This window comes from Microtus ochrogaster, chromosome 2 (genome assembly GCF_000317375.1).
Source record: "Microtus ochrogaster isolate Prairie Vole_2 chromosome 2, MicOch1.0, whole genome shotgun sequence".
NCBI classification, from domain to species: domain Eukaryota; kingdom Metazoa; phylum Chordata; class Mammalia; order Rodentia; family Cricetidae; genus Microtus; species Microtus ochrogaster.
This window is the reverse complement of record NC_022010.1, coordinates 36,268,778-36,282,318: the sequence shown is the minus strand read 5'-3', so window position 1 is coordinate 36,282,318 and position 13,541 is coordinate 36,268,778. Positions and strand designations below refer to the sequence as shown.

The following is a 13,541-nucleotide window of genomic DNA, read 5'->3' as shown; positions in this document are numbered from 1 at the left end:
TTTAAGGTTTTATTGAATTCCAACATCAGAACTGAAGTGTTTTGGTGTTACTGTTTCTAGCCAGTGTTCTCACTTGCCTCACATGATTGCTACAGATAACTTTAAACTCATACTCTATTTTTCTGTGACATATCTATCTTATATATGTTAAAATCTTGGTTACTTCTCCAATTTCTTTTTCCCAATGTCATCATTGAAAAGTTCAAATACTGAAAATTTTGGATATTAGTATTGTGGCTACCATAATATAGAAAAGAAAAAAAATTTAAGAAGATCAAAATTTAAAAAGGGGAAATAGAGACAAAGCATCCACCCAGTGTCCCCTGTGCCAGGAAAATAAGAGAATTCATAGAAAAAACAAACTAAGCAGGTCATAAAAAAACTATGACATAGTTTTCAATATTGTTGTATACACCTACCAGCAACGATGAAGGCAGAAACAGGTACAGGAATCATCTTGCAGTGAGGGGGAAAGTGTGCAGTATTGTTCATCCAGCCTGAGCCACACCTTTGTCAAGCTACATCTCTACTACAGCCCACCCTGCATTTCTATACTAGGTCTCCTATACAACGAACACCTTGGCTATCCCTCAATTACATATATGATAATTAAACCATATAAGTATATGATAGCCATTATCTATAATCTTAGTAACATTTAAGTTCAACTGTACCATTTGAACATAAGAAGTTGAACAATAAACAGAGGAAAATGAATCTAACTCCAAAGCCTTAAACATCCCCAAACCTTTTTGGCAGTTTGAATGAGAACGGTCCCCATAGCCTTATACATTTAAATACTTGGTGCCAGCTGATCTTTGGGTAGGATTAAGAAGCGTGACTTTCTTGGAGGAGGTGAGTCCCTGGGGATGAAATTTGAGGTTTCAAAAGCCTATGCCATCCGTAGTTAGCTTTCTCTAACTTATGATTTATCATCAATATAAGACTTCTCAGCTACTGATTCACCATCATGCCTGCCTGCCTGCTGACATGCTCCTCACCTTGATGGCCATGCACTATAAGCCTCTGCAACCAAGGACCGCAACTTAAATGCCTTCTTTTATAAGTTGCCTTGGTCATGACAGCAATAGGAAAGTAACTAGAAAGAAATCTGTAGGAAAGAGTGTTATTGCTATGACAGGCCTGCCCATGCTATTCTGTAGAAGAATGTGGCCCACATTGGGAATCTGGGCTAGGAAATCTATTGAATACCATAAGCAGGATTTAATAGGCCACCATAGTCAGAGCTTCAAAGATAGTCAGTGAAAGAAGAGTAACATAGGTTCTGTACCATGAGGTGCACAGCAGGGGCATCAGCAGCACCAGGTGCACAGCAAAGGTACAATTCAACCAGAAGCAGCTAAAGGCTCCTCCCCAGGGACTGACTGATGGTTACCCAGGAAATGGTAAAGGATTAACAGCTGTCAAAGTTGAAAAGGAGCTCAAAGAACATGTATCCCAGTCTTCCACGGTATAGATACTCTGCCAAAGCTCCAGATTTGTGCACAACTTGCCTTAGGTCACCAGCTAAGCGTTAACAAAGGTTGTACTTTCCTGTCTCTCATCCAATGCTCTTTTTGATACAATCTGCTTGAATGCCATCACTTATACCAATTTGGGGTGTAGATAATAAGAACAGGAGCATTCCATGCTCGCTGGAAGTCTATATGTAAGTGTAAACTTTATTCCAATAAAATTATTATCAAATGACAATCTCTAAGGGGCATCACAGGCTACAAGCACTCTCCAAAGGACTAGTGGGTTAAAGATTTTTTTGGGGGTGGGGTTTGGGTGGAGCAGAGAACATTTTTATCTAATAACATAGCATACATTTATCAAAACGTTGTTCTAACTCTCAGTGAAGTAGAGATAAGACACATGAGAGAGAAAGGAAATGGGCTTACTAATTATTAGAGGATCAACTGTGTTCATAGTTACCATTAATTCAAACGTTAAATATTTAGCTCAGAACCACAGAACTGGATTACACATGGAACTGGGCCTCTCAAGACACAGTTAAGGCAGATGGGGTTGTACGTGGACTGTCATCCAACACGACCACATCATAATAAGTGGAGGTGAAGACACAGAGACTGGAAGCTGAAGAGCGGGGAAGAAGATCAGTATCAGTAAACTGCACACTGGGAATGAAACCCTCCAGCCTCCAAAACTGATACCAACATTCCTAATAAATAGTAGAAATTTGTGTTAAATTAAGTGACAGACATGTCCTATATACAACTTTAGAAAGCACATTGCAGCTTGGTAGCAAAATGGACTGTGAGAGCTAAGCCCAATGGTGATGATTTTTTTAAAGGGATTTGGATATTAAAAAGCACACATCAGCATTGATGTGCAGAGAAGAAAATGGGCATCTTGAAGCATTAACAATAAAAGACGCATAGAACAAAGACGGATTGTATAAACTTTGGTTGTTTGCTTTAAGTCCTATTTTTGGGATTCCCAAGGGCGTAGTATTCACTTGCTTCTGAAGAGAATTTTGGTTGAAATTTGAAAAGCACTGTGCTAAACATATTCGATGCATCCCAAACGGTCTTCCTTCTACAAACATACCCTGAGTGTAGTGTCTTTGCCAGGTACTTCAAGAAAAAGCCAAGCATAACAGATATGAATTGGCTCTTCATTGTTCATTTTCCAGGGAAACGATGCCTCCAGGCAAGGCAACCATGTAGGCAGGATCCATGGCCATGGAAAGAAGCCAATAAACTCAACCCCAGATTCTGACAACATTGCTATGTATCACTTCTTAAAAGAAACCACCTGCGAAGAATAGTCTCAGAGACAGAACCTCTCTGCACACCTCCCATACCACTGAGGTAAGGCATAACCCATCAAATGTGTCCTTCTCCTGCACAGTTGTCACAGCATGCTCATGATTTAAATAAAACCCTGGGGACTCCAAGGACAAGGGAAGGTCACCAATGAGTAGCAGCCTACCTCAACATGCAGGTGTAATTGCCTGTGTCATTGAGTAGGGTGGGCCGGAACCAGAGCACATCTTTCTCCTTACTGATGCGATTCTCTGGGAGGCGGAAGTTAATGGGCTCCTCCAGGTCCCGATCTTGCCTGGTCCAGTACCAGATCAGGGTAAGTCCAGAGGAATGGGCAGTGCTGTAGTTGTACTTTAAGAAGTGTTCAAAGAGGGGGCATTTGATGCGGGCTGGCTCATCTTCAAACACTTGGATTTGTCTCATCGTGTCTAGTCCCCAGTCATCACAGCGTTCTGGAAAAAGAAAAAAGAAAGGGTAGGTGAGTCATTAGCCAATAAAGACCCCCAGAACATTGTCTCCTTGATACTGTCTGGCCTTTTCTATGGGCCTCTTTCTCCAGACATCTCCAATAACTTCCCTCTGATAAACATACCTAATAAACACTTGCCAATAGAAAGAATTACTTCTCTCTTTATCATTACTTCTTTATCATGTAGTGTTGTGTTTTTGTTGACAGCTACCTGTGTCTTGGTATTGTAGAATCCTTCAAGGAATGTCTTTAAAGAAGACATGTATTGATTAAACCACAGGGACATAAAGAAAATAGCTAAAAAGACAACTCTGTTCTACCTGGAGAGAAGACTCCTAGTTCTCCCCAGGTCTCCTGCTTTTGGGGACAGAGCTGTACTGTTCAGCAGAAATATAATGCAAGTCAATAGAAGATACCAACTTTCCACATTAAGAAGGTAAAAGGAAATACTATATTTTGCTAATTGATAAATTCAATAAAACCAATACATTAAAGATCTTTTATACATCTACATTTGTGTAGTAAATATTGAAAATTCATGGGGTTTTACAGTTGTGTTGCACATCAACCTGGGATGTCCCTTTTATGTGAAGGAGTGACCACATTGTGCAAACAGGACTGCAAACTGAGGGAGGAAAATGTCTGTTCATGTTTCAGTGATTGAAAAAAAAGTTAATGGTTTTTATAACTTATTTTATGACGAAAAGCAACCACTGGTTTATTCAGGGGGAAACAAAAGACATAATAATTACTTTTGTTCCTGAGAGTGACATCAGAATGTTACAATACAGACAGAAGGTACCATAAAAATACATAAAGGATTCCACAGATGATAAGGGTCCTGTGAAAACCAACCAAACCACCAGACAAAAGTTTTATTTATTCCTTGGACTCCCAATAGTCATACATAAATACATATATAATGTATTATATAAGTACATAAATATATATCGTATATGTGTATGATATAATGTATATAAACATATGGTATATTAAATATAAGATGCATACAATATTTAAACTCAGTATAAGCTTCCTTACATTCCAAATTGTACCTACAACTTTCTATGTTATTTATAATAAATGGAAAGCAGATTTTTGCTTATCATATAGGTAATGGTATTTTAAAATAAAATGGCAACCAGGGATATGAAAGACTTTGTAATGGTTTAAATGAGAATATATAAAAGAAGACTGTTCATTTGTTTCCTAGATGCCCAGGTCCAAATAATCACACAGAAACTATATTAACTACAACACCACTTGGCCAGTGGTGTTAGTCTTAGGTGTATTCTTAGTTAGTTCTTATACCTTAGATTAATGCATTTCTATTAATCTGTGTATCACCATGAGGCTATGGCCTACTGGTAAGGTTCTGGCATCTTTCTCCTTTGTTGGCTACATGGCACCTCTCTGACTCCACCTACTCTCTCTTTCTATCTCTATCTCTGCTCTGATTTCCCACCTGGCTTTACTCTGCTAAGTCACTGGCCAAAACAGCTTTATTCATTAGCTAATAAAAGCAACGTATATACAGAAGGATATCCCACATCATTTCCCCTTTTCTGTCTAATTAAAAAGGAAGGTTTTAACTGTGACATAGTAAAATTACATATGCAAAATAGCTATTAATCAAGAATTATAGTTGCAATATTTAGTCCATTTACATTTTGCAAATTAAGAAAAACACTCTATCTTCTAAGATGATGTGGTATAATTTGGGAGGGGGCATCTGGAAAACCAAAGAGCAGCCACCATTTACAAGAATGGTTCCCATAGGTTTATATGTTTGAATACTTGGTCCCCAGTTGCTGTAACTATTTGGGAAGGAATAGCAGACGTGGCCTTGTAAGGGGAGGAGTATCACTGGAAAAGGCTTTGAGATTTAGGAGACTCCTGTCATGTCCAGTGTGCTCTCTACTACCTATTTGTGGACCAAGTTGCGAACTCTGAGTGGTTCCTGCTGCCATGGCTTTGCTCTGCCATGATGAATGCTAACTGTTCAAAATCACAATCCCAAGTAAATGTTTTCTTTTAAAAGTTGTGTTGGTCTTAGTGCTTTGCCACAGCAATTAAGAAATAACTACACAGACCTCTTCAATGAAAACCATAAAGGAAACCAAGGCATTCGAAAGAAAGATATGGTAAAATCACTTTGAGTTTGAGGCCTGCCTGGTCTACATAGAAACTGATAAAATGTATTCTCCAAATAATAACTACAAATGGTTAATAAACACTTTCAAAAGATGATCAGCATCATCAAGAATATTTAAACGACTTTAAGATTCTGTCTCACCAAATTAGAATTACTATCATCCAAAAAGCAATTGGCAGCAAGTGCTAGATGTGGGGAAAGGGCAAGCCTTTTGTACTATTGGTGTGAGGATAAGTTGGTGCACACACTGAGAAAATTAATGTGAAGGATTCTAAAACAGCCACAAATAGGAATACTACATGACTCATCTATACCATCCTTGGTCTTAACCCCAAAGGATTCTATATCATATTAGAGAGATACTTACTCATCCAGATTCATTGATGATCTATTCATACAAACTAGGAAATAGAATCAGCCTAGATATACAATAACTGATGAAAAGATGAATAAAATGTGATCTTATACACAGTGGAATTGTATTCAGCTATAAAGAAAAATTGAACTTGGCAAGAAAATGGATGGCATTGAAAATGCTGTATTAAGTGGGGTAATCCAGAAAGACATTCCACATCTTCTCACTCCTAAGTAAATCTGATCTTAAATTTTATAGATTGGTGTTTAATTTAGGGTATTTGGAGAGCGCTGCAAGCTACAACTGATCTGGGAGATGCACACAGGGAAGAGGCAGTGGGGAGGGAAAGGAGAGTAGCACACACGGGATGGTAAAGCAGGGGGAAGAATATTGAGAGTATAATGTCTTGTAAAGGTGGGAGCAGAGGGATGGGGGAAGAGAGTGGGTCAGATGTGGGTTAATGATAACTAACAAGGTTTGAAAAAGCTTTCTGGAAATCCAGTATTTTGTCAGCTAAGTAAAAATATGATTTAACAGCAATAATAAAAGCAGAAAGAGTGTGAACAGAGGTCCTCTGCATGGGTGAATAAGGCTTCTTCCAGAAGAAATATGTTATTAAATGAAAACCTCAGTGCATAGTGTGGAATACCTCCCTACAAGTTATTGGTTAGGAAGGCCTCAGAGACACCCTAAACAACTTAGATGATGATTATCATCATCATCATCATCATCATCATTATCATCATCATCATCATCATCATCATTATCATCATCATTTGTTCTTGGTTGCCCACTGTAACTAGATGATATGACCCTCTTGTGTAACATACCACAGTTTGGTTCTGAAACTCACAAATCAAGCTAGAACTGACTAGAAAACTTCCTAGCTCTCACTGTGTTGAAATGTGTTTTGCAAGCCACTGGAGGTAAAAAAAAAAATATCATCAATGGGATTTTTCAGTGGTAGACTATGCCTGAAATAATACTGATCAGCCAAGCAAGATGTATCTATTTGTGAAATAATGGTATGCCTGTTATGGGGGTAACCAAGTATTGTTTGATTAGATTTTAGGTCTGTCCACAGCAAAGAACTCATGCCATCTACTGTAAACCTACATGTTCAAAATCCCATGAGTGGGAAGTTCATGCTGTGGTGAGAAATGACTTACTATTGTTGTTTTGTAAAATATACATGTTCTCAAAGTGTCCTCTAAATGTTTATGTTTAAGTCTATACATTGTGCTGCTTTCAACCTGGTCAGAGAAACTTCTTTTTTTGTAGTGGGCAGCAGTCACTTTAGATTCCTAAATGGTCAAGGCATTGAGAATTGTGACTATTGAGTGCTCAGTACTAAAATCAATATTTCTATAGCCAATACCCACAGAACATAACTGGAAGGGGGGATGAAAGAACATAAGAGTCTGAAACTATCACATAGTGTTGCAAAATGCTGTCTTCTGGACATGACTTGGCTGTTTCCCTCACAAACTCATGTACAACAGCAGTGGTAACCCAGACAAGACATGCCCAAGATCATGTCAATCAGCAACCCAGCACGAACTAGACAAAGGTTCATGAATTCCTTCCCTAGGCAAGGTGCTTTTGGCAATTGATGAATGGTAGGGGTAGGTGGGGTCTTCAAGTGTGTGGCCACTGGTAGGTTGCCATGTGCTGGTGGATGCCCTACACCTATGCACATTTGAGCATCCCTTATTGGCATCACAGGGACAGAAAAAAAGGAGACGTGAAAGCTGGGGGTGGGCATGTTGAGATTCCAGAGGGATGGGAGGGAGGAGTAAGGGGTGACAATGGTCAAGATATATTGTATATAAGAAAATGCATGAAAAAACATTAAAATGTCAATTAAGTAAAATATCATTAAAAATTAAAATGATCGCTTTTTCTTTTTAAATTTTTTACATATCCCACTTTTAATCACAATAGAATGATTCAGCATGTGCAGACACTAAAGTTGCAATTACTTTAGTAAGCTGTTTTTAAATAATGTTTCTATTCATTCCTTGAGTGTTTCATATAGCATATTTCAATCATATTCACATCCCTTCCAAAATACCCCCCAAATCCTCTCAGATCCTCCTCCACATCATTACCCGCCCACCTTCATTTCTCTCCCTCCCTCTCGCACTTTTGCAGTTGTATTAGTTGTAATATCCTCATATTCATTGAATGTTACTATTTACAGCATTTATAATATTTTTATTATCACATTTAACTGTACAAGTTGCTCAAAGTGTGAAAGCTACTTTTCTTCTGGAATTATTAATTTGGATTATGACATATATTATTTGAATAATACGTATCAAATTTATAAGTAATTGTTAAACATAAAATTTTATGAAAAAAACTTTATTCATATTATTTTATATGTAAGAATGTTTTGTCTGCCTGTGTGTATGTGCACCACATGCATGTGTGGTGCACTCAGAGGACCGAAGAGGGCACTGAATTCCCTGGAACTGTAATCACAGAAATCTGTGTGATACCATGTGGGTGCTGGGAACTGAACCTACGTCCTCCGACAGAGCTGGGCCATCTCACCAGCCCTGAAATCCTGTCTGAATAAGTTGAACAGTCTGCTTCTGAGGAATAAAGGTGAGGGAGCAGCTGGCAGTTTATCATTTATATGTCACCACTTAGGATACGTTTTACCCCAAGAAATTAAAGGTTACACACATTTTAAATGCCTTCTTTGATCTGTCTGGTTTATCTATCTCCATAGAAAAGTTATTTTTAATCATCATTTGAAGATTCTAGAGGTTGTCATCTTCCAAATCAATCTGTATTTTCTTTTCTGCTCTGTATCCTTCACTTTCTACAATGGGAGGCTACACTGTTTCCACCCCCTTCAATCAGGGCTACCACGGAAATCTACACTGGCAGATACAATGCAGCCCACAACCTTAAAACTTAAGACTTTTTTTTTCCTTCCTGGAACCCGCTTATCAATGTAAGAATCAACCTGGTTCAACTGGGAGCTGAAATGAGCAATAACTTGTATATACATAGACCACATCCAGAAGTACAGCTGTCTGGCCAAAGCCCAAAACTAATTGACCAGCCAGCCCAGAGAAACTGCCTCTGGCAGCCTACAGATGCCTGAGCCCAGACATAGGTGTCACAGCTAAAGTGAAGTCTTGTCATTCAAGTTTAGGATTTTTCGACGACGTTTTTGCAGCAACTAAGTGTCGACACAACTAAGTCAACAACTATTTTCCTTTTGACAAAAGCCAAGAATTGCATCTTTCTATCTCAGAAAAATAAAAACGGAAAGATTTGCATTCCAAGCAATCTTCCTGGAAATTACACATAGTACTTCCCAGGACTCAGTAGTGAGTAACTTTTGATCTTCTTTCATTAACATTGCTTTTAGTTTCAACATGCATAGAGAACTGGAAGGTTCAAAAGCTGTTTACATCAACGTGCATTTGCGATAACTGTATATTATTTTTATAAATTATATATTCCCACTCATTAATTACATTTCCATTGGTGCTGTGAATCTGCAGAGTAAGTTCATTTACTTTATAGAAAATTACAACAGCTTCCGGATAAACTTAACTGTTTTAATACCTGAACCCAATTTCCCTATTTTCTCAAGCTCCATTAAAAAAATATTCTTCCAAGGCACGATCAAAAAATAACAAAAAGAAAAAAAGAGAAATGACTATGTGGCTATGTCAATATTAAAGGAACACAGGCTAACACATTTAGCAGATTTCAAAATACAAATCATAAGCCAGCAAGGAAATGTTGGAGAACAAACCAAGCTGCAATCCTGAATGCAGCCAAGACCCAGCAACTGTCAGCACCAACACAAGGAGTCATCATTGCTGTTTACCACTATACTCAGGCCTCCTCCTCACATATTATACACATCTCAAATAAGGAGAGGTGTGTGGCTTCCTTAGGTCAATACACAAATGCCACTTATGATGGGGATTCCAATGGCTAGGTTGTATTTCATCAAGCTCTCTTTTATCTTGTGAACCAGGACACTTACTCTGAAACTCCCTTGCTTAGGTCCCTCTGTGCAATGCCGCAGGTTTTCTAAGTCATGGTGATTGAGATCTTCTTGTTACTAATACCATCGATACATTCTAACCTGGCAAGTGAATCACTCCCAATGCTAAAGATATGGGAGAGTGGCAAAACAGAAAGGACGAGAAGAAAACTATCAATCAAGGTTATATCCTGAGTTCTAGTCCTCCTCAGACTGAGCAGCATTCCGTACACAGCTCCAAAGTAAAGGCATCCAGACTAGTTATTGAAGAGAGGCTAGTTACTATGGCGCTCTGATGGCTGGGAACTTGCTATGTTGACCAGAGATCTGCAGACCTCGGCTTCCCGGTACTGGGATTAAAGGCATGGACACCATCTTGCCTATCAGATTCAGACTTCATCACCCACCCACAAGCAGGAGAAAAAAAGATCTTCAGAGAAAGACCAAACATTTGAACTTGAGGCTCTTGAACTCACTGTGCAGCCCTATCCCCCAAGGAGAGTTCCAAAGTTGGTCTCAGATTCACACTCGGAATTCTAATCAATCACTTAACTCTGATTATATAACCCAGGGAGAATCTCAGAACATTTCGACACAAAATATACTCCTCAATGACATAGAGTGAAGGGATTTGGCGAAAGCTAAAATAATCCAAGGAAAACACTTTAAAAGGTATTGTAATTCTTATCTTCAGAGAGGTGAGGAGCTGGCCACACTCCTGCAGGAGAACAGGAGTTCCTGTGATTGAGGAATTCTCAGAGAGTCCAAAATCAAAGTGTAACTGCAAATGTAAAACTGTAATGCATGTTTTCTTAGAAGTTCAAATTGAGGTTTCCCTAAAAGGTAAAGTATAAAGGAAAGCATATAGAAAACAGACCTGGAAATTAGAAGCCCGTCAGGGAAGTGCAGCATTTCACGATACAAACCACAAGAGAGGAAATAAAAGAGAAGAAAACTTTCAATTAAATAACTCAAAGGAAAAAGTTCCAGAGCGGAAATGCAGAACACTCAGATGACAAGGCCTTTATCATTACACCCATTGCGCCCCACCAGAAAGGGAAAACAGATGCACATGGGTACGGCATTCTGAAAATATTGTTATGGAAGAGATGATTCTACAAACTATAGAACAGTAAGAAGGACAAAACTGAACACTTAACTAATGTCGGAAAGGAAAAGGCTTCAGGAGCCTCGAAACCAAAACGAAAGACTGGAGACAAAAAATAGGCTAGGGGGAGAAAAATGATTTCCCGTCTTGACACTAAGCTTAATGGACAGTCAGGGGTTAGGGTCATAGGAAAGCCTCTGGGATATATATGTCATGAAAATGACAACAAAATAATTACAAAGGAAAACACAGGATCAGGAACAGGGGGTCCAATTTAAGCGAACAAAGAAATAATATGCAGAATGACCGTGAAGGTCTCATGATAACAGCCATGTGACTGAGTTCAGGAAAGGAAAGTAAGGAGAGATAGTCAAGCATCTGGTAGATGACAGCGATTTTATCACTATAAAAAAGTATAGAGAAAATCAACAAAATGTCACAAAATGGTTATGAAATAGCAAACCAGAGTGAGAACATGGAAAATAAAATTAATGCATTCAAAAATTAGGAAAGAAACCTAACAATAGTTTATTGTAATTTAAAGTTATATGATTTAAATGATTGTTGATTCAATTAAATATGCAATAGTATTGGATAATGAGGAATAGATACAAAAACTATATATATAGATAGAAAGTAAAAAATAATGATCATTTATTATAATAAGAATAAAAACATGACACAATGGGTTGAATAAAAATATACCCAGCACACAAATTGACAAAAGGGGCATGGCCAAAGAAATAAGAAAAAATTTGAAAGTGTCTTTGAGGAGGACAGCTGGCAGGGAAAGGAATGCCATAATGTTTGACAATGATCGACTTAACATATCGATATAATTGAGAACATTAGAAAAAGGAAAAAAGGAGGAAGGAATGGAGGTAGAGAAGGAAGAAGAAAGGAAGGGAGGGGAGAAGGAAAAGAGGGAAGGGAGATGGGAGGGAGGGAAAGAATGTCACCTAATACAACCGACAAAGCTTTTCCCAGTGTCAAATGATCTTAGAGCCACATCCTTTCTTTTAGAATATTTCTTCACTTTGTTTTTTTTTCTATAATTACAAAAATCATGCTACTACAAACAGATATGACAGTCAGTTCACTTCTCAGTTATGAAGTACATACCTTAAAAGACGCAGAGACGGAAGGTTTGAACAGCTGATGGAGGTTCGCACTTCCCTGTGCTATGCCTGGTGTCCGAATGATCTTAGGTATTGCTGCCTTAAGCTTCCTAAAGACACTCTCTACTGTTCTGCTCCCAAAGGCAGCTCCATCAAAACAGCTTTTACCACAAGTAGATGATGGTAAAGGCAAGACTCTCAGGGGAGAATTATCATAATGATTTAGGGAACATCTGAGAGGATGGTTAGGCCGCTCTCTATTCATGTTGCATATTTCAAGGGTGAAAAAATTTATAGACAGGTAAGCAACTGAAAGTTTATTTAGAAGAGGAGATGGAAATGCACAAGCTGAGAGGCAGCATAAGAGATTCCAGGGAGTGATCACTGCTGTCCTGAGGAAGGCCAAGGTGTGTCTTTAATTGTGTGACCTATTTCACAATAATGAGTGATGCTAATCGTATTAAAATTATTCATGCATGCATACCATATTAAGAGTTGGGTAATTATGTTTCCAGTGGTGAGGTGGCTATGTGTACTGTTTACAAGTGTTTACAAGTGATGTGCTTGTAACCCTATCCATAATTGTTGAAGTTTTCTCTATCCTTACATGGAGGTTTTATAGAACAGAAAAACAACGGCAAAAAGGCAGAAGTCCAGCAAATTTTCTTCATTTTGATTTTTAATTTAAATATAATTACACCATGTCTTACTTTTCCTTTCATCCCTAACCCGTCCCATTTGTTCTCATTGCTTCCTTTCAGACTCATGGCTTCCTTTTCCTCAACTATTATTGTGGTGTATACACAGATGTATGCATATACAACCCTGCACATATGTCTAAAAACATAAATACAACCTGCTCAGTCTGTCTAGTATTATTTGTATGTGTATGATTTCAGAGCTGATCACTTGGCATTGGATAACCAACTACAAGGCTTCTTCCTGAGGAGAAATGTTTCTCCCGTTCCCAACCTTTCTTTGTTGCCTATCATCTATGTCTTTGTATATGGGTAGCCTCCATGGGATTTCCAATTTCAATATTAGCCTGCCTATTGGTATTATACTCATTTAGGTCTGGTTTAGGCAGCCATGCTGCTGAACCTTCACAGATGTAGCTTTTCTGACATTTCCAGCAGACAATCTCACAGGAGATTTCCTGGTCCTCTGGCTCTCACAGTCTTTCTGCCCCCACCCCTTCATGTTGTGACCTGAGCCTTAAGTGCAGGCATTGTACTGTAGATGTATGACCTGGCTGGGTAGCAGAAGATCACTTTCTTTTCTGTATAATGACCTAATGATGCAGCATCGCATGATGGGATCCTGTATCCCTACCACTTGGAGCAGAGCTTTCTAGGAATGTGACCTTGCTTTCATGGAACCTTGACATGAAGAAGAATAAATACATTTTAAGAATATCTGTTGTGTTAAGACACTGAGATTTATCATGAAAACCAATGACTGTCATGACTGATGTGGATAGAAGTTTTGTTTCCTAACATAAATAAACCCAGAACGGAAGATAC

The 13,541-nt window shown here is 38.4% G+C and overlaps 1 protein-coding gene across 5 annotated transcripts in view; it reads right to left on the bottom strand.

Moving 5' to 3' along the window:
• Window positions 1-13,541, bottom strand: part of Il1rap (interleukin 1 receptor accessory protein) — a 148,935-nt gene that overhangs the window by 56,378 nt on the left and 79,016 nt on the right. For all 5 annotated transcript variants that reach the window (XR_003378064.1, XR_003378065.1, XM_013351694.2 and 2 more), the window contains exon 3: window positions 2,959-3,244. Coding sequence is in view for 3 of the 5 variants with exons in the window: in XM_013351694.2 (XP_013207148.1) it covers window positions 2,959-3,244 (286 nt within the window). In the remaining 2 variants the exon portion in view is untranslated. The remainder of the gene's footprint in view (window positions 1-2,958; window positions 3,245-13,541) is intronic.